The sequence below is a fragment of the Hydra vulgaris genome, chromosome 13 (assembly GCF_038396675.1).
Source record: "Hydra vulgaris chromosome 13, alternate assembly HydraT2T_AEP".
Taxonomy (NCBI): Eukaryota; Metazoa; Cnidaria; class Hydrozoa; order Anthoathecata; family Hydridae; genus Hydra; species Hydra vulgaris.
In genome coordinates, this window is record NC_088932.1 from 11,082,163 (window position 1) to 11,106,994 (window position 24,832).

Consider the following 24,832-nt stretch of genomic DNA (forward strand, 5'->3'; position numbering starts at 1 on the left):
ATACATAGGAAAAGTAATGTACTGATTCAAAACTACCACGTTCCTAGTAGTACCGCACTTAACTTGTTTCTCCGCACAGCGGCCTTGTTCGTCAAGGTTCGTGTTTCCGAGTTATAGAGTTGGGAGAGGGTTATAACCACAAGTAGCCTCCTCATCTGTAGTGGCCTTCTTGGCCTTGGGGAGATGAATCACAAAACAAAAAAAAACAAAAAAAAAACTAGAACATACGTGAGTATGATATACCCTAATAACTTATTTGATAACATATTTTCATTTTATTCATATATAGAAAATGTCTGACATATGTTATGTCAGTAAAAAATAATTCAGGCATAAAATTACGTCAAAACACGTTGATATCAAGATAACAACCCTGTATATAAATATATATATATATATATATATATATATATATATATAATATATATATATATATATATATATATATATATATATATATATATATATATATATATATATATTTAAACAACTTTAAAATGTATTCTACACAATAGAGTGCTCAATGTTCTTAAAGAACAGAGCAATTATATATTAGTAGAAAATCACTTAACAAAAATTTTTTTCACTTTACACTGTGTTTCATCAACAAAGATTCATCAGAAATATATATATATATACATATATATATATATATATATATATATATATATATATATATATATATATATATATATATATATATATATTAAAAAAAAGAAGAAAATTCATACTTTCTGCCAAATCAAATATCTTCGTATAATTTTTTACAAAAATATCACCAATAGAGAGCTTTGCTATACATCTATATTTTCCTCCATTACTATATTTAACATCAGAAATGATTACTTTAGATCTTATCAAAGTTTTATTTGAAGCATCTGGTATGTACTTAATGTTTGATCCAAGTTTACCATCAAAACCCCATTCAATATCAACCTGATAATTTTCACTGACTACACTACAACTGAATGAGAAATTAGAACCATATACAGTAGACAATGTAGTTGGAGCATCATCAACAAATTTTGGTAGCTTCTGCTCTATATAAAAAATATAATAATCTTAATAAATTAAATACTATAGCATATATATATATATATATATATATATATATATATATATATATATATATATATAAAATATGTTGAACAAAAATTTAAAATTTTCTGCAAAACTAGATAGAGAAACTGTTTTGTATTTCAGCAAGAAAATAATCAAAAAAACACTGCTTAAAAACTGAAGCCTTTTTTTCACTCTGTGTGTATATATATATATATATATATATATATATATATATATAATATATATATATATATATATATATATATATATATATATATATATATATATATATATATATATATATATATATATATATATATATATATATATATATATATATATATATACACACACACAGAGTGAAAAAAGGGCTTTATATATATATATATATATATATATATATATATATATATATATATATATATATATATATATATATATATATATATATATATATATGTATATATATATATATATATATATATATATATATATATATATATATATATATATATACACACAGAGTGAAAAAAAGGCTTTAGTTTTTAAGCAGTGTTTTTCTGATTATTTTCTTGCTGAAATACAAAACAGTTTCTCTATCTAGTTTTGCAGAAAATTTCAAATTTTTGTTCAACATATTTTAATAGAAATTAGCATTCATAGTTTTATCAATAAATTAAAATTCATTAATGCCATTCCATTTAGGGGCGGATCTAGGTTACAGTAAATTAGGCAGCCGCCTAAGGAGATATTTATTATATTACTATTAAGATGTAATTTACTTTACTTTTTTTTATTATTCACTGTTTTGGCTTTGCTGATGAGTAACTTAACTACAGTAAGCGCAGGAGTGTTAAAAACTATAATTTAGGCATAATGGCTATTTCATGCATTAAGCAAAATAAGTTTTGCCTAATCTAATCTCGATATGAGGTGTGGATATAAATCACTTTACCTAAAGAAAGTTAACTTATGCTTAAAGCAGTATGGAACTAAGTGGTTGATCTGCCTAATCTGATCTGGATCTGGGTATAAAAAGACTGGAAAATAATTGTGCAACTTGAAAAAAAATTGATAAACAAGCCGATAAAATGCCTAAGGATTTTGCAGTTAGCATTTTTAAGTTCTATAGGATCCTTATTCATGATGTCAGACATTTGTTATTATGTACAAATGGCTTTAGAGCTAACGATGTAGCTAATGAAATTTGGATAAACTTGTACCCATTTAGAAAGCTATTAGCTGTTTATAATGCATTATTTACTTAACACTATTATGCAATAAAGCAACAAATTATCTTTAGTGAAGATAATATGTTGCTTTATCTGCAGTTTTATGAATTTGCAAAAAGTAAACAATAATTTTTTTTCTCTTTCTGTTACATTATAAAAACATATGCTTGGCTTAGTGAATTACAAACTGCTAGCATAGATTTCTAATACTGCTGCTGTTATGCTTGTATATGTAAACATACATACACTTTTATATAGTTGCATACTTTTTATATAACAATAAAATATAAAAAATACAGTGGTGGCTCAAAAAATTAGAGCCATCATAAAATTTCCACATTTTTAAGGTTTAGGTGCCAAAATCACTGATTTTGGCATACATTGAATTTCTAAATCAATTGGTTCATGAACATTTAGGTATTTTAGAAAAAAAACGGTGATAACTTTTATATGTTTTATTACAAAAAAAAACAAATACACTTTAACATCTACATTGTCATCAATATTTTGTATGACCACCTTTAGCTGTGATGACTGCTGCAACTCTCCTTGGCATGCTCTCTATCAAATTTAAGCACTGTTGTTGAATGTTTTCGTTATGGTGCCATACAATTAATCTTTCAATTAATTTTTGTTTATTGGTTACCAAAATTTTTGATATTTCCCGCTTTAAAAGTTCCCATAAATTTTCTATTGGATTTAGGTCTGGTGAATTTCCTGGCTATGTTAAAACAGTAATTTTTTTGTTGTCTAAATACTTAGATACGCTTTTTGCTTTATGGCATGGAGCCGAATCATGTTGGAAAATAAATTTCCATCTTGAAACCACTCCTTTGCCTGAGGTATGAGGCGTTCCTCGAGAACTTTAATGTACTGATCCTGGCGCATCGTATTTTGTACAATATACAGCCTTCCTGTTCCCTGGCCACTTATAACAGACCACACCATTATTTTGAGTGGGTATTTTACTCTTTGCACCAAACAGTCCTCATTAAACTTCTCGCCTTCTCTTCTCACAAAATTGGTTTTATCCATCATGATCTCTATAGTGGATTCGTCTGAGAAGCAAACCTTAAAAGTCAAAGTTATAAAAATTAAAAAACACCATTTTTTTAACAAGTAGCCAAAATATGTAAAAGAATTCAGTTTATAAGAATGATTTTTTTCAAATATACCTTTTTCCGATTATCAACAGTAAAATGTTTGCCCATTGTAGGCGCTTTTCTTTCATAGCTTCAGTGAGCTTGGGTCTGATTGCAGGTCTACAAGCTTTGAAACCCTGTTCTGCCAATCTTCTACGAAGAGTCCCCAAAGAAATTGATATTCCTTGTTCATTAAGGATTTCTTTAAGGACTTTTTTTGATTTACTCCTATTTTCCACCACTATCTCTTATTTTTCTCTCTGTACGTGGGGTTGTCACTTGATGTCTGCCACAGTTTTTCCTCTTTTTGACAACAATGGTTCATTTTTCCCCATTTTTTTCTTAATTCTATCGACTGTTGCCCTAGAAACCATTACATTCTTTGCTATTTGTCTATTGGAGCTATTTCCAGCCAATATAAGACCCTGAATCAGTCCAATTAGAGATGGCGAAATATCCTTTTGTTTTCCCATTGCTTTAAAGATAACAAAAAAAGAATGTTAGGTTATGTTGAAAAATAAAATGAATAGAGACAAAAAAATATTAGAGTTTTTTAACATTCAAATAGAAGAAGCACATATATACATATAAACGTTCAAATAGAAGAAGCATATATATACCTTTGTATGAAAAGAAAAAAAATAATTTTTAGTGAAAAATATGAAAATAAAAGTACTTTGTTCTTGGACTAAATATTGCTGTCAAAAATCCACGTGTATTCAAAAAACTACTGTTAATAACTCAAAACCTTCATTACAATGCAGTGTAATGTGTTGCCACTATGATAAAATAATGCCAAGATGTGGTGTAATGCATATTTGTGACATTTACTAATTTAAATCAAATAACTACAAACAATTTGGTATTTCAAATACGTATTTTATTAAGAATTTAGAGTGGCTCTAATTTTTTGAGTCACCACTGTATATACCTATATAAAAAAGATATATATACATCACAACATCAATATTACAAAACTATGCTAGCAGTTTGTAATTTACGAAGAAAAGCATATATTTTTATATTATTATTATAAAAACATATGCTTGTCTTAATAAAGTACAAACTGCTAGCATTGTTTTGTAATACTGCTGTTGGGATGTTTGTATATGTAAAAATATTTGTTAAAATATAGATTTTGCATGATGTCAATTATAATGCAAGAAACACTTTTTCCACACAAAATACAACTGATTGATGTTGTCTAAAGCTTGAGATTGTCTAAAGCCTAGCAGTAACTGTCAGTTATATATATTTTTTATTAATCAGCCTTATTTTATTTAAATAATACAGTTGATGGTTGGTGCCAAAATTTAGAAGTTTTAAGCACCATCTAAGAGTTGTTTTTTTTATTGGTTCTTAATGTGTTATACAATGCGAGTTAACTTTATTTATTGAAAAAAATTTTTTTTGAAGGGATGTCAGGTTTGTTTGTACTATTTGAATTTATTTTAGATGGTAACTCTGGTAACTGCCTCTATAGTTTAGTATTGTTAGCTACTGTTGAAAAGTATTTGTTAGTTGGTGCTTTACGGGTTCTTACTTCAATAGAACTGTATGTTAATGCTACATTTTATTCCAAAATCCAAAATTTAATGGTATAATTAGCAGTGGTAAGTAATAATTTTCAGTTGATATTTTTTTAAAAACTTTTTAAAGTTTTAAAAACATTTGCATATTTCCTTATGGAATTACATTTCCAGTGCTATAGCCCTGGGCCCCACAGTTTTGGAGGCTTCGGTTCATATAAAAAATATATCTTTAAAGTAACTCTGAAAATAAATTTTTTGATTAATCATGATAAGAGGCCTCCTGTTTTAAAATAACCCCCCAAAAAAGGCCCCACTTAAGAAGGGTCCTAAAAAGTCTTAATCCACTACTGCACCTTGCCATAGTATATTATATTTTATATGTAATCCAGGAATAAAAATATGCAGGTAAAAGCAGTTTGCTAATTGATGGTGTATTTTTCTTTCGCATGCTTTCAATCATTCTGCATTAAAAATCGTACACATGAATAGGAAGCAACCTTGATGTGGTTCATGTGCTTTAAACAAATATCTTCTGAACAGATACTTTTTCAACCTTTATACTGTGGAAGTGGAGCATCAGCATATATTCTGAATTTAGTTTATATTCAATTAATAAAAATTTTCAAATTTATTTCCTAATTGACTGCACTATATGTGTTCAGAGTAGTAATATTTAGGGTATAAGAATCATTTTAAAATTAATTTTGAATATTTAAATTGTTTTGTTTACTTTTAGTAGTGTTTCAAGGATTTCAAGAATGAGATAAGTTATAATTTAAAATATAAATTATAAAGTATAATTTCAATTCAATATAAATTTTTGGATATTTTTTATAAAGAAGATAACAACCCAAATTTAGTAAGGATTTCTAACAGAAATATGAAAAAAAATTTGACTCAGACATAAAATTCTTATGTGTAAAGTAAACAAGGAGGAAGGTCATAACAAATAAGGTAAAGTGAAAATTTTTTGAAAATATGAATTCGCTTAGATGAGGAAAAATTTACAATTGGGGGCATTTCTTTGGCACATGAGAGTAGTTTTGCATGAATGGGAATGGGGTTGTGAGACTGGTTTGAAGAGGGGAGGGGATTATTTACACATAAAAATTTCGCCAAACGAGAAATAAATCCTAGATCTGCCACTGCCATGCTATACAATCCCATATTATTACACTTCAACCACCATATTTAACTGTTTCTTTCGTGCAACTCAAATGAAAAGCTGTCCTTTTTTTGTCAAACTCTTTGTGCATTATCAGATTTGAGTTAAATATGGATTCATAGGATCAAAGAACTTTCTTCCAAAATCATACTGGTTTAAAATAATAAAAGCGATACTGGTTTTAAATGAAACCTCTTTGCAAAATTCATTCTTTTCTTTCTATGATTTTTTATAAAGAATGGTTTTTTACCATCTATGCATCCACTAAACCCTGCTTTATGAAAGCAAACTCTAAATTAGGGTGGTTCTAAAAACAACATTTTTGAAAAATCTATGCTGCTACCCCTTAAGTGTTCTATGAAATAAATTAATACTAAATTTAAAAAATTTTTAAATAAAAATTTTTTTTAGGCGTCACTTAAGACTCTTAAACATCAGACGGGTCCCTATTATTTTGAAAAAAAAGTTTTTTAAAAGCATATCATGTTGGGTCTCAAATGAAGTGAAATTTTTTAAAACAATGATTATTTTATATATAATATTTTTAAGATAATATAAATTTACAATTTTATAGTTTTAAAGATAATTAGTTTAAATTTTATATAAAAACTTTATATAGCTAAAAACTTTTGTTTTTTTAACAAAAAATAAAAAAGTGCATATTTTCATAGTTTTTTTAATAAACTTTTTTAATTTGTGTTTTCATAAATTTTTTTAATTATTTTTCAAACTTTTTTAAAATGAAGCATTCATTCATTACATAAAACACATTTAGGGGGTGGCAACATAGATTTTTCAAAAATGTTGTTTTTAGAACCACCCTAGTCTATATCAGGGTGTTAGCCAGCCTGATGGCACCGCATTTAACGTGACGCTTTCAATTTTTTTTAAATTTCACAAAAGGTTATTAACAGGCTTAAATTTAAAGTGTTACGCAAGACTCATAGTAATACTTGGTACTCGAAACAAAGAAAATAATTTAGTCGATCGAGAACAATTACTTTCTTTACAAGAAAAAAAGCGTAGAAGTCATTCATTCAAAAATAAAATAAAACTATATTTCTTAACTGACGACGTTGATCTTAAGTTTTTTCATTTCGCTTATTACATAGTTTCTTTATTCGCTTTTTTTATTTTAAACTTTTTATTTACAATAAAAAATTTTAAACTAACAAATGCTGTTAACTTTAGTTAGAAAAGTAACAAAGATTTTAACATAGTAATTATTCAAAAAATGACTTTTGTGGAGGTAAACATCATTTCGAAATTACTTTTAAAAAAAAGATAAAAAAGTTTTTAATTAAGGTAATTAAAAATACTGTTAGTAAACTAAATTTGCTTGTGACGCATTTTAGTGCAAGCGTTTTAATATTAAGTTAATAAATCATTTGTGCTTATAAATGTTAAAAATTATTTGCAATTTTTATAATTTTTTTTTTTTAATTTACAAATGAAAAATTTTAATAAAAAAAAAAAAGTTTAATTTAGTAAAACAAAATTTACAAATACAAAAATCTTTTTTTTTTAATTTACACATACTTAAGTTACAACTAAAAGAAATATGTCGCTAATATTTATTTGCGCGGTCAACCAATCTCCCCCGGCCGTAGTTGCTTATTGAATTTAATTCTAAAATACCACCAAGCAGTGAAAGTTTTTATCACTAACTTTTTATTCGACCGAACTTCTATTTGATTAAAAAAAATTCACTCAAAAGGCATTGACGCTCTATTTGTCTAAAACAACAAAATCTTTTTTAACAACGAAAATTTTTAAATTTCTAACATTCTATTTGAAAAAAGTTCTATTCTATTGAAAAACGTTTTGCTTCAAAGACCTTATTATTTTGGAATGAAATTGACGCTCTATTGATAATTTAGATTCAAATCAATAAAATAAAAGCGACAACAAAATGCCTTCAAATAATGGAAAGTACTATTTTAAAAAGAAATATAAAAAAATTCAATCAAAAACTATTGTAACGTTATTTGAGAAACACAAAGAAACAAGTTCTCATCAGTCTATATCAGCAGTAAATGATAGTCCTTATCAGTCTACATCAGTAGTGAGCCACAGTCCTCCTCAGTCTACATCAGCAGTAGGTGAAAGTCCTCATCATACTATACCAGTAGTATACCAAAGTCCTCATCAGTCTACATCAGCAGTAAGCGAAAACAATGTATACGCAGTTCCTTTAACTTCAGTTCTTGGAAAAAGAAAAAAAAAGAAAGTCAAGCCAGCACAAATACCAATCAAAAATATAGAAGACCTACAATTTAAAACAACAGAAAAGTGTGAGGTATTATTTCCCAATTTTTTTTATTCGTCATCAAAACAAGGTTGGTTTTGTAAAATTTGCATATTGTTTGCCTCTGGAAAAAAAAGTAATCGTGCATTTATTGAAAACCCTGGCAAATTTGCAGATCATCCCTCGGAGTGTGCTAACGATCACTTAAATTCGCATCGGCATACTATAGCTTTAAAAAATAAACAAGCTTTTGATGAAATGACTAAGCAAGATTCGAATATCTTTAAAATGCTGAGTGAAAATACCCTTGCAAAAGAAACATTAAAAACAAGTAATTCTCGGTTCATTATTAAAACCTTCTTTCGAGTCACGCATTTGTTAATCATGAAAAACTGGGCATACACTCATAATTTTTCAGACATTATTGAACTTATTGCTGCGTGTGGTTGTAAGGAGGTTAAGGCGCACATTTTGTCTAGCCCAGCAAATGCAACATACATGTCTCCGGAATATATTACTAAGTATATAAATATTATCTTTGATTTTGTCAAAAATCCTTTACTCCAGTCACTTAGAAATGGTGGGAGTTTTTCTTTTTTTCCGGATGAAACTTCTGATATTACTTCGATGGAACAGTTAACTATACATGCCACGGCATCGTAAAAGAACATTTTATAGGAATAGTTCCATTAAGTAAACTCACCGGTTCTAGTCTATCAGCTCCAAATGTTTTTGATGTTGTTCAAAATTTTTTTAGAGCTAATAATATCTCATTTAAAAATGCTCGCTTTGCTTGTATGGAAACAACAAGCATCAATTCGGGTATAAAAGGAGGTTTAAAAGCCTACATCGAGGATGCTGTGCCACTGTGTGTTTGGGTTGGGTGTACAAGTCATAAACTTGCGTTATGTTTTAAACATATTTTAAAGGATTTTCCTACTATTATGGAAGTAGATATTTTTTAACTTAACCTATGGAAGTTTTTTAAGTACCGCACACTAGCCATGCATTCGGTGCAGGAATGCTCCAAAATCTATGGAGAACTAGAAACGATAGTTCCAGTGTGTCCAAGTGTAACTTGTTGGACTGCACACGATCGAGCTTGTTTAGTTGTATTCAAAGGTTATAAACCGATTTTACAAGCTTTGTCAACATGCTATACCGAACGAAAAGAAGCAGAAGCACTTGGGCTATTTATACAAGCGAGTTCACAATCTAACATTGCAACAATATTAATGCTCTTAGATGTGTTTGAAGCGATTTGCCCACTTGTGCTAGCACTGCATAGTTCACAAGTAGAAATTAGTCTCAGCGACATTCCAACTTATGTCAATCAAGTTAATCATTGTTTAGATGATTTAATTTCGGGTACTCGACGAAAGTATTTCACTGAAATAAATTTTATTGAAATGAAATCAGTGACTGATGAAATAACTTTTCCGTTACCAGCCACAAGCCGATTAAAAAATATAAAAACTTTGACCTAAGTGAGTTTGAGTTAAATATTTTTAGATCTCTTGTCAACAGTTTTAAAAGTGAACTAAAAAACACTTTTGCACAAATGGAATTTTGGCAATCGCTTTCAATTTTTGACCCAAGACAATTGCCTAAAACACTCAGCCAACTGTCTAGTTATGGTAAAGAAAGCTTAGAGCAACTCATAACTCACTATGGCAGATCAAAAAGCAGTAACAAATTTGGAGCATTACACATTCAAGTTCCAGATATCTCAGAAACCGAGACAAAAAACAAATTTGAAAGTTTCAAAATTATGTTATTTACCAAACGCCGAGGGAAAATGGGAAAACAGTTTCGATATACGTATATCGAAAGAAAAAGATCAAGAAGTACTCAATAATTTAATTAAGTCAAGAAACAATTTTACGCCTCAAGAGTTATGGAAAGTGATTAATAATGACCCTGTTTTGATAAGTGTTTATGCTAATTGTATGTTTTTAACTAAGTTACTCATTATATTTCCTTTGAGTGTAGCTTGCGTGGAAAGATTTTTTTCAAATTTAAAAATAGTTAAAAACCGTCTTCGAAATCAGCTAAGCCAAAGCACATTAGAAAGTTTGATGATGATTGCAACAAAAGGTCCGAAGGAGTGTTTTGACGACGATTTGTGAGAGTACTTTGTCAACGAGTTAAAACGTAAAAATCAAAATATGAGATTACGTTATAAATTGAAAATTTACAACGTAAATCTCATTTGATTTTTTTATTTGAGCTTACAAACAATTGGTGAATATTTAATGTTTGTAGCTTTTTCACAGAATATTCACGGTAATTCTTGTATTCCGGCCGTGTTTTTACAATTTTTCTTTTTAGCAGTTTACTGAATTTTTATTTGTATGCAAAATACAAGCTTTTTGTTCACAAAGCAAATGCTAAGCTTTAGAGCTAATGGTTTTAATAATCATTATCTTGTACATTAGATAATATTGGGCGACAAAACTTTCTGCATGATCACCTAGTTTTCTTATCGCTTTAAACCCAATCGTTACCTAAATAAACAAGCTCGTATGTCGAGAAACTCTCGTTTAAACCATGCATTGCAAGCCAAGTTTATCTGAAAGCTATCAACCTTATGATATAAATAATTATTTTTTCTTATCGCCGATGATGTTTAAGGCAAAGTTTAAAAGCATGAAGACGTTTAAAATTTACACTAACAAATTATTTATTGATAAAACTTATATTATAAAATTAGCTTGCAAAAATATGAATATCTGTGTAAATATAAAAAAGGTTAAAAAAAGGTTCTAAGTATTTTAAATAAATTGTTAAAATTTTCCTTATAATGCATGTTATTTTTAAAGACGGCTGTTATTTTAAAAATAGTTTTCGCTATTAAAAAGCAACATAAACGTTAAAACTAGAGAAACATTAAAGTTGTTAAAAAAGTTCTGTAGTAAAAAATTTTTATTCTATACTTAAATAATCATTTAAACTTTTTTGAAAAATGTAATATATTTTTTTATCATATTAAATGTTACTTAAATAATATTTCTTTTAATTATTATTATTTAAAAGCGAGTTACCCAATTAAAGCAGTTAAAGTAAAGAAGATCAAAGTATCGCATCATTGATTATTTATTTGCAAATAAAAGATCATTGTTGTTTTCTTTCTAGCAAAGAAAAGACACGATTGCAAAGAAAGAAGCAAGTTGATAATTAATCTGTTTTAAAATTTTGCATTTATAAAATACAAATTTTTTGTATTTACATTATATTTTATATATATTTTATCAGTACTGGGTATTGGCGCAACAAGATTTGTCTGGAAAATTTTGTTATGCGCGACCTTTTTTTTTTTTTTTTTACTCACCAGCCGACAGCAACCTAAATTCCTAATATGATGAAAACGCTGTATAAATTTTATTCCTGGCTAACACCCTGTATATAGAGATGATGGCTTTGCTGCTTCTATAATATCAGTGGTCCTCAATTGGAAAAAATAAAGCAAAATCTAATAAAAGTTTTTAAAGGCAATTTTAATCTTAACATCGCTTTTAGACCAAACTTAAAAACTGAAAATTTTTTTGATATCATATTTAACCTTTCTGAGAACTTTTTTAAACCTTATAAAAAAACCAGGAAATAACCTTTCATATATTAACATCAATTCCAATCACCCACCAAGCATCATTAAATCAATACCAAAAATAATCTCTAATCGCATCAGTAATATATATCATCAAGCAAAGAATCTTTTAATAGAGCCGCACCATTTTATAATAACGCTCTCAATTCTTGTGAGAATTGAGAGCGTTATTATAAAATGGTGCATTATTATAATATAGAACTCTTAACTAATTGTAAAAAGGTTTTTCCATATTTTGTTGACAAAAAGTAAAAATTAAAATGCAAGACCTGAATTTTTTTTTTTATTAATTGATAGACTGCCTGCCCACACCAAACCTTCAGTCGATGTAGCAGCACTCCCTTGCGAGTCAGGCTAAAAGATAGTAGATAATATATTTATAACATAATTATTTATAACAATTCCCAACTTCCTGTGAAATATTTTTTCTATAATTTGAACTTTTTGATGTTTAGACATTCTTCTTGATGAACCTACTGATGGAGAAACATTATGATGAAGATAAAAGTTAGATAAGTGTTTTGACTAATTCATATATATATATATATATATATATATATATATATATATATATATATATATATATATCAGGGTTCCTACAGGGTCATTGCTAAAAAACAGGACATTTTTGAAACAAAAAAAAAAAGCAGGACTGTTGAGGCCTAAAAAACAGTATGTATATATGTATATATGTATACATGTATATACGTATATATATATATATATATATATATATATATATATATATATATATATATATATATATATATATATATATATATATATATATATTTATATATATATATATATTTATATATTTATATATAGTATAAACTAGCCCTGAAACAAATATGATGCTTTGTGTATGACTGACAATATCAAATTTCAAAAAACAAAAAATAAATAAAACTTAATAGAGCATAAACGCATCGCAAGATATGTATACGCCCTATTTAACCTGGAGTTTACTTTAAACTTATAATATTTGGGGTTAACTTATCTTAATACTTATATTATAACTTAGAGTTAATTCTAATTTAAGAATCTTATTTTTATATTTAATAATTATCTCAAGTTTTATTTATTTTATAATTTACACTTGTAAACTTTTATATCTTAAACTTTTATTTCAAACTTTTTTAAGGAAAGAATTGAAAACAATAATATTTTTTCTATTTTTAAAAATTTTTTAATTGTGAACAGCCTTTCATTATTTTAATTCTAGTTTTCTTTTCTTTCCTATTTCCATATCCAACTCTGCAATTAGTTTTCTTTTAAGTTTCCCAACTCTACTTTTTGCTGGTCTTCTATGAATACAACCCTTGAAATTTTTGCACGCAAAAACTTTTAATAGTTTGTTTCCCTCGTCCATCATTTTTTCGTCAGAATCTATTTGTATTTTTAGCTGTTTTATGGAATGTTTAATATCTTTCTAATTTAATAGCTTTAAAATGACCAAGAAGGTCTTCTTCAGTACATCTTCCTACAAACAATGTCCCCAAGTACGATGTTATTATTTGCTGAAAGTGATTAGAATGGTATGTGGCATAAGTGTCATATTGTTTTTTTGTCTGTGATGTAGTTGTTTCATCAAATTGAAATGTGAATGGCAAACATTTCAACTCATTCCAAAAAAAATTTTTAATATAAGGGGCAATGCCAAACTGAATCATATTAAGTTTATCAGATTTTTGTTGATATGCTTTAGCAATTTCAATTTGAATTTGTCACAAATTTAGACTGTGATCTAGCTGATTTTACTTTTTTACTGTTTCTTTGACTTCAAATGTAGATTAATCTGGGTTACACCAGCTAAAATTGTTTATGTCCACAGAACAAAATCTATAGTAGCCATGATTAACAGATTTATTTGAAGCTTTTATCCATAAATAGCTCTTTTCCCATGATAATTTTTAATTAGTCTTTCCCATATGGAAATATTTACTTCAAAAAAATTTATTTTTTTTAACTAAAAAATAAAAATAATGAATTGCACTCCTGGCTGCCTAAAAGGTTCATATCAGCATAACAGAGTCTAGAAAATCAGTGTAAAGTTTAATCAATGCAATTGATTAAACTTTGCGTCATAAAGCTCCCTGATCAGCAAGACAGGTTAACGCCACATCAAAAAAAAAGTTGCTCTTCAAAATAATTTAATTTACTTTATGAATACATTTTATTTTATTTTTAAATGAAGTGAAAAATGAAGTGAGAGTTTGGCATTAGGCAGCAATCTTTTCTTTCATTATTCTAGGGTTTTTTTTTCTTTTTTTGAAACCACCATATAAATCAATGTAACAAAAATAGGGTAACAATTTGTTACATAAATACATACACACACACACACACACACACACACACACACACACACACACACACACACACACACATGTATATATGTTATGCATAGATTGTTAAAAATTGCGCACTTTACAAAATGTGCAACCTTTTACGCAATTTGTGAACTGGACTTTGTTGCTGTTTTTTGAAAAATATATTCAGCATAATAAATAATATTTGTATTTATATATATTTGTATAATTGTAAAATTATTTTATATTAATTAGGTAAAAACAACTTCTTACAATGGATACTAAAGTGACCTTAAAAATAACATTTTTAAAAAATTATGTACTGGGACCCCTAAAAAAGAGTGTTTTTACAAATTTTTTGGCAATTTTTTATATAATAAATATTGTTTTATATATTTTATATACCTGTTAAACAATAAATGGTCCCTAAATAAAATATTCAATTAAAATTTTTTTAATTAAATGTTTTTTTTTTCTCAGTGTTATCTCATTATACAAAACACATTTAGAGGGTCCCAGTACACAATTTTATAAAATGTTGTGTTTTAATGTCATCCTAATGGATACATATATTTTCAAATACAATATTAAAATAACATTTGAAGAATTGTATATAAATAGCAATAAAAGTATTAATATAATAATAATAAAAATATATATAATAAAATAAAATATAATAAAAATACAATCAAATTCGACATACAAAACAATTTCTGTCTTAACTATTACTTTCTGTCTTAACTATCAAGCTTTTTATTAAAAATCAATATTTTGTTGCACCAACCATCATTTTTAATAATGGCTTCCAAACAATATGGCATGAATTCTACCATGCTTGATAAGATTAATATCAAAAAGAAAAGAACCACCACTATGTTTTCATGCAGAGGTTCATTTATGTATTTTTAGGCAAACCTAAATGTTTCTTTTTATTTACATCTGATAAGTACAGTCTTGCGAGTTACTCTTTTATTGTAGTTGTTTTATCTTAACACCCGTCAAACAGTTTTAATATAAATTTATTTATTAATTCTCTGAGACACTTCTTTTATTTGTTGGACACTTTGCTTCAGGTTTTTGACAATACAGTTTTACAATGATTTTTCTTGTAGAAACATTCATTTCTTCTCAAATATTTTCCATTATATTAATATTGAAATTTAGTATTTCAATAAGATTCCTCTCTGCCTCTTCCACTATTCTAAACTTTGTTAATTTTACTTCATATCTAAATTTATTTATTTTATACTTGAATATCTTGTGCAAATGAATTTTCCTATTTCTCTCATTATACGACTTAGACAATACAGTTTTACAATGATTTTCCTTGAAGAAACATTTATTTCTTGTCAAATATTTTCCATTATAACATTGAAATTTAGTATTTCACATACTATAGCTAACACGATACTAGTTGTTTTGTATGTTTGTTATATAATTTAACAAAAAAACAAAAAAAAAAAAACAGATTAAGGGCATAAACTGTCAACATTTTGTTTTGTACAGGTAATATTGTGTACTCTTATTGCTATTTTATAGTATTGTTATTTTAATATTTGTCTTGTTTTAACTAAAAAATGCTTAACACATTAGCTTTATGTTAAGTTGACTTCATAAAAATCTCTTTTTTTTATAACATTAACTATTTCAAACTGCTGCATAATAAATTATCGCAAAAAAAGTTAATTGAAAAATGAACTCTATTATGCAAATATATTATGCAATGTTTTTTTCATATTAAACAGGCCTTGTTAAGAAGCGCAAAACAGCATTTTATGTACAAAGAGGCATTTTGCATATGCATTCAGCAGTCATATATTAAGCAAAAACTTTTTAATTTTAAAATATTTAAACTATCTTTTAATATTGTTTATGTGATGTTTATTCAGAAAATATTAAGTCATAAAAGAAAGCATTTAACCACAACTGGGATTTTTTTGTTAAAGAAACTGATTATTCTATATAACTTTTTTTTTTAATTAAAGACTAAATTAAAATGATTTTAAAATTAAAGATTTAAATTCAGTTTTAAAAGAAAGTAAAAAAGTTTCATAATATTTATTGGAGACAAAAATTTATCATCTGCTAACTAATTCATTACCTAATACATAAGTCTCTCTGTCATAGATTAAAATATGCGAAAGCATATAAAAAATGTTTTATTTCTTTTAATTAAAGAGAGAAGTGTTTTTGTTTAAAAGAATCCTTTTCACAAATGTATTTGAAAATTTCGTTCTTTTATTTATGACGTAATTTATTTATGAACATTTATGTTTATAAATATCTTATTGGTAACTGATAAAATTTATCTATAAAATATTGTTGATAATCTTTATTAAAAAAATCATCAAATAAAAAGTAGAAAAAAAAAAGTTGTGATAAAGAAACAAAAATTACAATTAAAATAGTTCAAGAAATAAATTAAAAAGAAATACAGTTTTGATGGCTGAACTGTAAAATAAACAAGCTCTTGTCTTTAAATTAAAAAAATGTTTGAACCTTTAAATCATAAACACTCTAGTCACATGCTCGGCATGGGCACATCTTAAAACCAAAATTGTGCAAAATTTATTATGACAGTGTCAATCTAAATCTGCAAGTGTTGGTGTTTCGTGTGTGTTTATAAATACAAATTTGATTACCTGATAGTATAAATACATCCACCTGATAATCACTGTTAGGTGTTGCACAATACAATATGTTTTGATTATATAGATCCTTAGCCTGAATACCAGATATGCTTAATTCAACTATTGTCTTTGAACCTAAATAAATAAAATTTATAAATTAGAAATTAATAAGTTTCGGTCAGAGGGAGTTACCAAAGTATAATTCTTAGTTATTTTTATCATTATTTTTATTGTAAGTCATAAGTCAAAATAAATACTATATATATATATATATATATATATATATATATATATATATATATATATATATATATATATATATATATATATATATATATATATATATATATATATATATATATATATATATATATATATATATATATATAGATATAGATATAGATATAGATATAGATATAGATATAGATATAGATATAGATATATATATATTATATATATATATATATATATATATATATATATATATATATATATATATATATATATATATATATATATATATATATATATATATATATATATATATATATATAGATATAGATATAGATATAGATATAGATATAGATATAGATATAGATATAGATATAGATATAGATATATATATATATATATATATATATATATATATATATATATATATATATATATATATATATATATATATATATATATATATATATATGTATATATATAAATGGCCAACTACTCTACATTTACACTTAACTAAACCAACCATCCAAAGTCCTAAAGCATATTCCTTTCTCTATTGATTAACACAAAATTTATTTCTATTATTACAAAATTATTAATCATAATAATTTTGTAATAATAGTAATAAAAAAATATATAATTTGTTTAACCCATCTTACAATAAAAGTATATCTAAAAATGTTGGTTAAATTTTTTTTGCAAATTCCCCACCTTCAAACCCATGCCATAAACTATTGAGACAAAATACCATAAAGGTTTTTTTTCTTTTTCTTTAAACATCTTCACTCCCAACAAGGCTGCAATCAACCACTATTAGAGTTGGAAGTTAGTGGAATAGAAAAGATAAAATTTATAGAGCAAGATAGCAATTAACAGACAACTTAAAGGATTGCAAATTATATAAATCAGGAAATTAAAATAAAGGAAGTGAACTCCAAAGGACTGATGTTTGAGAAAAGAAAACTATTTTTTTGAAGTTTTTATTTTTGAAGCATTTAGGAACAGTCACAGGAAAAGAATGAGACTTAATTGAATAATGGATTATTTAGTAGCTCTTTAGAGCAGTGCTCATAATAGTATTTCTAGAAAAAAGAAACAGAAACAACTTCAAGACGGTGCGATAATGGTTGGAGGTTGGCTGCAAGAGCAGGTCCCATTATGTTTACAACGCATTTTTGCACCTTGTCTAAAAGAGAAAGGGCATCATTGGAAGATCTGCCCCAGATATGGCAACAGTATTTTATACAAGGATGGACTTGAGAATTATAGAGATAAAGAATAGATAATCCGGAGTAAGAAAGTGGCAAGCATGATAAAGAGATGCAACCTTGACAGATGGTAGTTGTCCCCTCCAAGAAATCAGCGTGTTGACTTCTTATCATGACAAGAATAAATGTACTATCATCAGCGAATGATGCCACCTTAGATGTGAGATTTTCTGGGAGACCATTAGTAAAAATTAAAAAATATATAGGGCCAAGGATAGAACCTTGGTTAGGGTACAAAGAACAGTTCTATCCATTGAGGACAACTTTTATACTACGATTGGTAAAGCGGGATTCAATAACCTTAAAGATTTTACCTTGTACACCATAAGAAGAGAGCTTATGGAGAAAGCATACCAAACTTTATTAAAAGCTTTAAAATTTTGATAGCCTTAGCCTCTCCACATCTATCTAATGCACAATAAAACCTATCAGTTATTACTATTAAAAAATCAGCAGTAAAACAAGAAGATCAAAATCCATATTGATGATCAGAAAGTAAGTTATTAAATTCAAGATGAGAGATTAAATATTTGTTAATTAAAGACTCAAAAACCTTGCTTATGATAGAAGAAGGTCAATGGGATGGAAGTTAGATGAGTCAGATCGCTCTCAATAATTTTTGAAAATAGGAATAACAGATCCTGCTTTTCAGCAGGCTGGAAACAAAGACTCTGATAAGCACATCTTAAATAGTTTCGAAAGTATACATGACAGCTCCGAAGAATGAGAAGTTTTTAGCAAACAATTCGGCTTTGTCTTTAGGTGAGGGAACAAAATCTGAACCATAGAAGAGTGGTAGAGTAACAAATTCACCCTTGTTAAAGACAATGTTAAAGATTCTCCAGAAGTCTCAAGAGCCTAATTCTTGAAATGATATACGCGATTTAGTGTCCTGAGAATAGCGGGCTTTGATGTTAGACAAAAACTTTTAACAATGGTTTCTAGCAGTAGTAAACAGACGTCTGTTTGCTGAAGAATTGTTTTGCTGATAGATATGAAAGTAATGGTTTTAATTGAAAATTGCAACAGCGCAATGAGAGGTAAACCATGGAGAAGAGTGAGACTTGAGTTGGAATCATCAAGAGAGAATAAAGGATTCCATGCCGCCTGAATCCAAGAAGTTATATAAGAAGCACATTTGTCAGCAGAAAGGCGAAAGAGATTCTACCCAAGGGCCATCACAGAATGGTTCCCAGTCAGCTTCAATTTAGTTGTAAAAGGTACAATGATAAGGGGATTCTAATAATGAAGAAGAATAAGATAATAGTTTTAGACTGATCAAGCTGTAAAAACTCAGAAGCACCTAAGAGTGAATGCGGAGAAACTGAGCACTGACTAGAATCAGAAACAAAACATAAGTTGAATAATGAAGATTAATTTTTCGGATTGTCTGGAAAGCAAGTTGGAAAGTTGACTATTTGTGTAAGCTTTTTTTATTTTTGATCAGAAATAACATTGAAAAGAGTGCAATCTTGAGACGAAGGAGTGCAATATAGCACAATGAGAAAGGTGACAGAGTGAAGTGGTAAAAAACAAAGAAAGCAATAAAAGAATAGTCTGAGGATTCAAACTTAGTTTCCTGACAAATGGGTGAATTCTTACAAATGTAGATGCTCAGGCCAAACATGCGAGTATCAGAGTCCTTATGAATCAAAGGAAGCCATCAACACTAAGATCACAAGATGAGACAGCTGAACTCAAACTAGTCTCACAAAGAGCAAGTAGGTCTGGTGAACTTTGCAAGAGATAAGACTTAAAAGAAGAAAAGCTATTTCGAAGACCACAAATATTAGTGAATGATAGATTTAGAGAACTTGATGATGACAATGGTTTTTTGCGTTTTATAGTTTTTGATACTTTTTTACTCATTTTTGGATTTGTTAAAGGACTCGGCTCAAAGCACAGATAGTATATGGTACACTACTTAATAGTACAAGCAATTGCCTTATTACTATTAATAAACCCTGAGCCATAACAAAGGGCTCCAAATATGACCTTGACAATGCACACCAAAAAGAATGAACAGGGACACCATCCCTGTGCAACATGCCACTATTAATACTCTGATACTTTACAGCTGTTGATGGAATCAAACTCTCTGAGAGCTACCACAGAGTTTGGGAAACCTGGTTACCAGCTGACCTCAGAACCCTAAAACTGAGTTTTAGAGCTGTATACTCATTAGGAAATAATAGAATGAGTTGCCTAATTATAAATACAGAGACACAAGTAAAACCTATGCGTTGAGTCAAAATGATCAAGCATTAAACATCCTAAAACTGGAAACAATATATTATAATTACATCTACAACAGCCTAGTAAATAAAGAAGGGGTGCAAGGCTAGTCAACAGATGGAATCTGTTTACCCCTTAAGTCTTTGCCTAGGAGTCCTTCTACAAGACAATAGCTGGATGCAGTTAACATCAAGATGAGTACTTTTATCAAGACACCATCTCTAGCCTTTACTCAACCAAGAGCGCCAAAGCAGGGTGTTTTGAGTCAGAGTTGGTTTCTCCTAGTCTTTGCCTAAAAAAGCGTATCCTACAGAGCAGCAGGACATGAAACAGGTTGTACTGGGTCACATGTTACTAGTACCATAATATCGTAATTTATGATTAAAAAAAAAACTTTTATATAATGATAAGTAACTAAACAAATTCTTTAATAATTTATAATGGAAAAAAAAAATCTATAATTTGCTAACAAAAAAAACTTTCTTATCAAAATTCTATAATGACGTCATTTACTAAAACTCTTTGGAATTAAACGCGCTTGAATAAATTATAAAGTTTGCAGATTGCAGTGTATATTTTAAAGACTCCGAGGGAATTGCTACTTTGGAGACGGCAATCTTCGAGTAAAACAACAAAGTTTGTTTTTGTTGGTATAGATTTATTTTGTTTTACTTAAAAAAATTCTGCCTAAACATTCTTTTTCATCATTCTCTTCAAAATAAACACAACTTGTCTTGGCACTTTGGGATCCCTTTAAATTGCAACAAAACTTTTTTGTTCATTTGTTCAACTTTTATGAAAAATGGCTTTTTTTTTCAATTATTTTATTAAGTATTTATTCAAAGCATTATTTTTGCTATCTTTTTTTTTTAATTTAAATAGCAGGAAAAAAAGAACTTTTTAAATTGCGCTTGCTAATTTTTTCTGACGGAGAAGACTGCAAAGTCTGATCAAATTTTAATATAATTTTTACGGTTTTATGGAACCAAGTAATGCAATCAAAATCTTTTTCATGTTATTCAGTATATTTAATGTTAGTGAAGCTGTAATTTCTCTCCATATTTTTTAGAATATTTTATTGCAGATTTTTGTTTTTTAATAAAATAGTTTCAATTTAATATTGTATGTTTTTTTAGATAGACTTAAATTTTCACGCTGTAACTGACAATGCTTATAATTTTTTTTACTTTACAGTTTGACAACGGCTGTTTTGATGTTTTAATAATTCAAATGCAATAAAAAATTGTTACATTACAAATAACTTTTAATCGTCGATCATTTTTAAAGTTTTTATTTCAAGACAAGGTTTTAAATAAAATAAAAAATTAATTATAATGATTGTTTAAAATAAACACCTCATGTGTAAATTAAAATGTTATATTAAATTTTTTTTTCTAGTAGGTATGTACTTTTTATGATAAACTTAAATATTTGAAACTATTTTTCCATGTCTTTCTAAAAATCTTTTAAAAGATTTTTTTTTTAAGTTACTTTACATAATGAATAAGTTAAATTAAATCTTCCCATGATTTAATTGCCTTATTATTATTTTTTTCTATTTTTACTAAGAATTGTTTAAAAACTTTGTTTTTGTTAAACTTGACTTACTAATTAAAGCATGAAATGAATAAAAATTACGATTTTAAAAAGACTGTGTTATTTTTTTTAAACAATTTTTTTTGCAACCTTTTGAAAAAAATCTTTACACAACTTAAAAATATTATTTAATTCCCGTAGGCCAAAATGTCCAATTACTTTGTAAATTGATCAGACAAACTGAGGTTTAAGCCGGACAATGTTTGACTGTTAAATTGAGCCCTGTCAAATAAAATGATGTGCTACAAACCCCACATCAGCCTATTCATTCCTGCTATAATTTACTGCAACAAAACTATTAAAAACTTCATTTATAAATAAGTTTGCTATGATTAACTTCAAAACTGTGATCTTTACACAATTCATCAAGCAAAAAACTTTTAAATTTAAAAATATAAATTTGGTTTATAGCTTACTTTTTACTTTTGTTTGTATTCTCTTAGTTTAAGATTTATTTTCTTTTTTCAGTTTATGGTTTTTGTTTTCATTTTTATTTCATTTACTTTCACTTTTTAAACGCCATTTTTAAAATGCATGAAAATTATCTTTCTATTTTTAAAGCCGTGGACATATCAGCAAAACAAAAGTATTACATGCGTGGTCATATAAAGACCTGCAATTGCACGCCTTCCTGTGAAACACTGAGTATGTGTTTTTAAAATTAGAGTGAACAAATTTCACATTTTGTCAACACAGATACACAATAATGCTTTTTTATTTACACTTTTTATATACTTTTAATTATTATCATTATTTTTTATCTTTTTTTTATACACATTTAACTTTCATTTATTAAATGAATTAGCAACTGATTTTTTAGGAATAGCGGTCATAGATAGTATACAGACTAGCTGATTTTTATAGGAATGGTATATAGAGTGTAAATTCGTCAAATAATAAACATCTATATAACCAATTAACAAACATGTCTTTTTTTAATTTAGTTTATTTTATTGAATTCTTAATAAAAGTTCTACAACTAGTCTACTACCACAGATTTTAGAAAAGTTATTAAGTCTTACCAATCATATTCTAAATAGAACTAAGTTGTTTTAGGTCATAACTTTGGTCAAATATAAAGTATTAAATAACTAAATAGTCTAAATAACTCATTTTTCAAACATGACTCTATTTTTTTCAGAAGTTGGCTCAAATTAATTTATTAAATAACTAATTATTCAGCATTCATTAACAAATAACTTGATTTAAGATAAATAAAGAATTTTTACTCGTATAAATAATTGTAAAATAAAATAGTTTACCAATATAAGTTGTTGTCACAACTATATGATTATCAGGAGTAGTTTTAATTTCCTGACCACCTGCTATAAATTTAGTCGATATATTAATTTTTCCAGTAGTATCTTCTGCAATGCATTTGATAAAAAATGTTGTATTTTCTACAGCAGCTATCGGACTGCTCGGCTCAATATGAAATTTAACTAAAATAAAATGATTTAAAATTAAAAAATTAAAATTAAAACACCTTTATTTCTTAACTAAAACCAAACCTATGGTGCAGGTTTTAGTTGAGAAATGTTGTCATTAACAAGTACAGGTTAACAAGCACTTCATAATGATTACATTTTGTAAATAATTATTTTCTTAGAGAGAAAAATCAGCTGAAAAACAACTTCTTTTTATTGAAAAAAATTAATACTGGTAACTAATACAAATTATTCGGCAAATGTGTTTACTATCAAAATTGCTAAAAATAATCCGACCACACATTTATTTTCATAAATAATATGAAAATATCATAGTTCCTTTTGAAGAAATAAAAGCACTACTAAAATTTTGATCTCAAAAAAAAACATTAATGAATGGAAGTTCATATAGTTTTACAAAAAAACCTACCATTTATACTAAATTATTATAACTCTATTGAACTGCTAAACAGCTAAACTTTTGGCTGCTAAAACTGCTTAGCTTTTGGCTATACATATTTAGAATCAAAAAAAGATATCAGTTTAATAAAGCTTTATTAGGAAAAAGCTAAAAACATTACATTTTTATTTTTACAACTTTTAATTTTATGAGTATATTTTACTTTTATTCTTACAAATTTAAAACAAATTTTCAACTTTTCTTCAAACAACTTTTTAAAAGAAAAAAACTAATGTCAAGCACACTAATCAGTAACATTAAATTTAAAAAGTATATTAGAAATAAAATTAGGTAAAAGTTATTTTTTACATACCCTCTGCAAGTAAACACTTCACAAAATAAAGAAAATACAAAGTTTTCAAAATCATTATGTTCTCAAATGTTATATCTAAAAAAAAAAAATTTTTTCACAGATAAAATTTAAGTTTCCGTTAATACATTTTATACTATTGGAATAATAAACTCTTCCTGATGATCCAGCAATTATGAAACTTCAAGTTGAGGAAAAAAGTTAGATAAGTGTTTGTTACTAATTTATATATATTTATAATATATATATATATATATATATATATATATATATATATATATATATATATATATATATATATATATACATATATATATATATTACTATCAAAATTGCTAAAAATAATCCGACCACACATTTATTTTCATAAATAAT

General features: G+C 26.8%; 1 protein-coding gene across 2 annotated transcripts in view; it reads right to left on the reverse strand.

The window, feature by feature from the left end:
• The window catches only part of LOC136089207 (neural cell adhesion molecule 1-like), a 73,403-nt gene extending 48,870 nt beyond the window's left edge, over positions 1 to 24,533 (reverse strand). For both annotated transcript variants that reach the window (XM_065814950.1, XM_065814951.1), the window contains exons 1-4: positions 24,461 to 24,533; positions 23,523 to 23,702; positions 16,943 to 17,065; positions 732 to 1,040 (exon numbers count right to left, since the gene is read on the reverse strand). In XM_065814950.1, coding sequence (XP_065671022.1) covers positions 732 to 1,040; positions 16,943 to 17,065; positions 23,523 to 23,702; positions 24,461 to 24,515 — 667 coding nt within the window. In that variant the 5' untranslated portion in view covers positions 24,516 to 24,533. The remainder of the gene's footprint in view (positions 1 to 731; positions 1,041 to 16,942; positions 17,066 to 23,522; positions 23,703 to 24,460) is intronic.
• Positions 24,534 to 24,832: the final 299 nt, after the last annotated feature.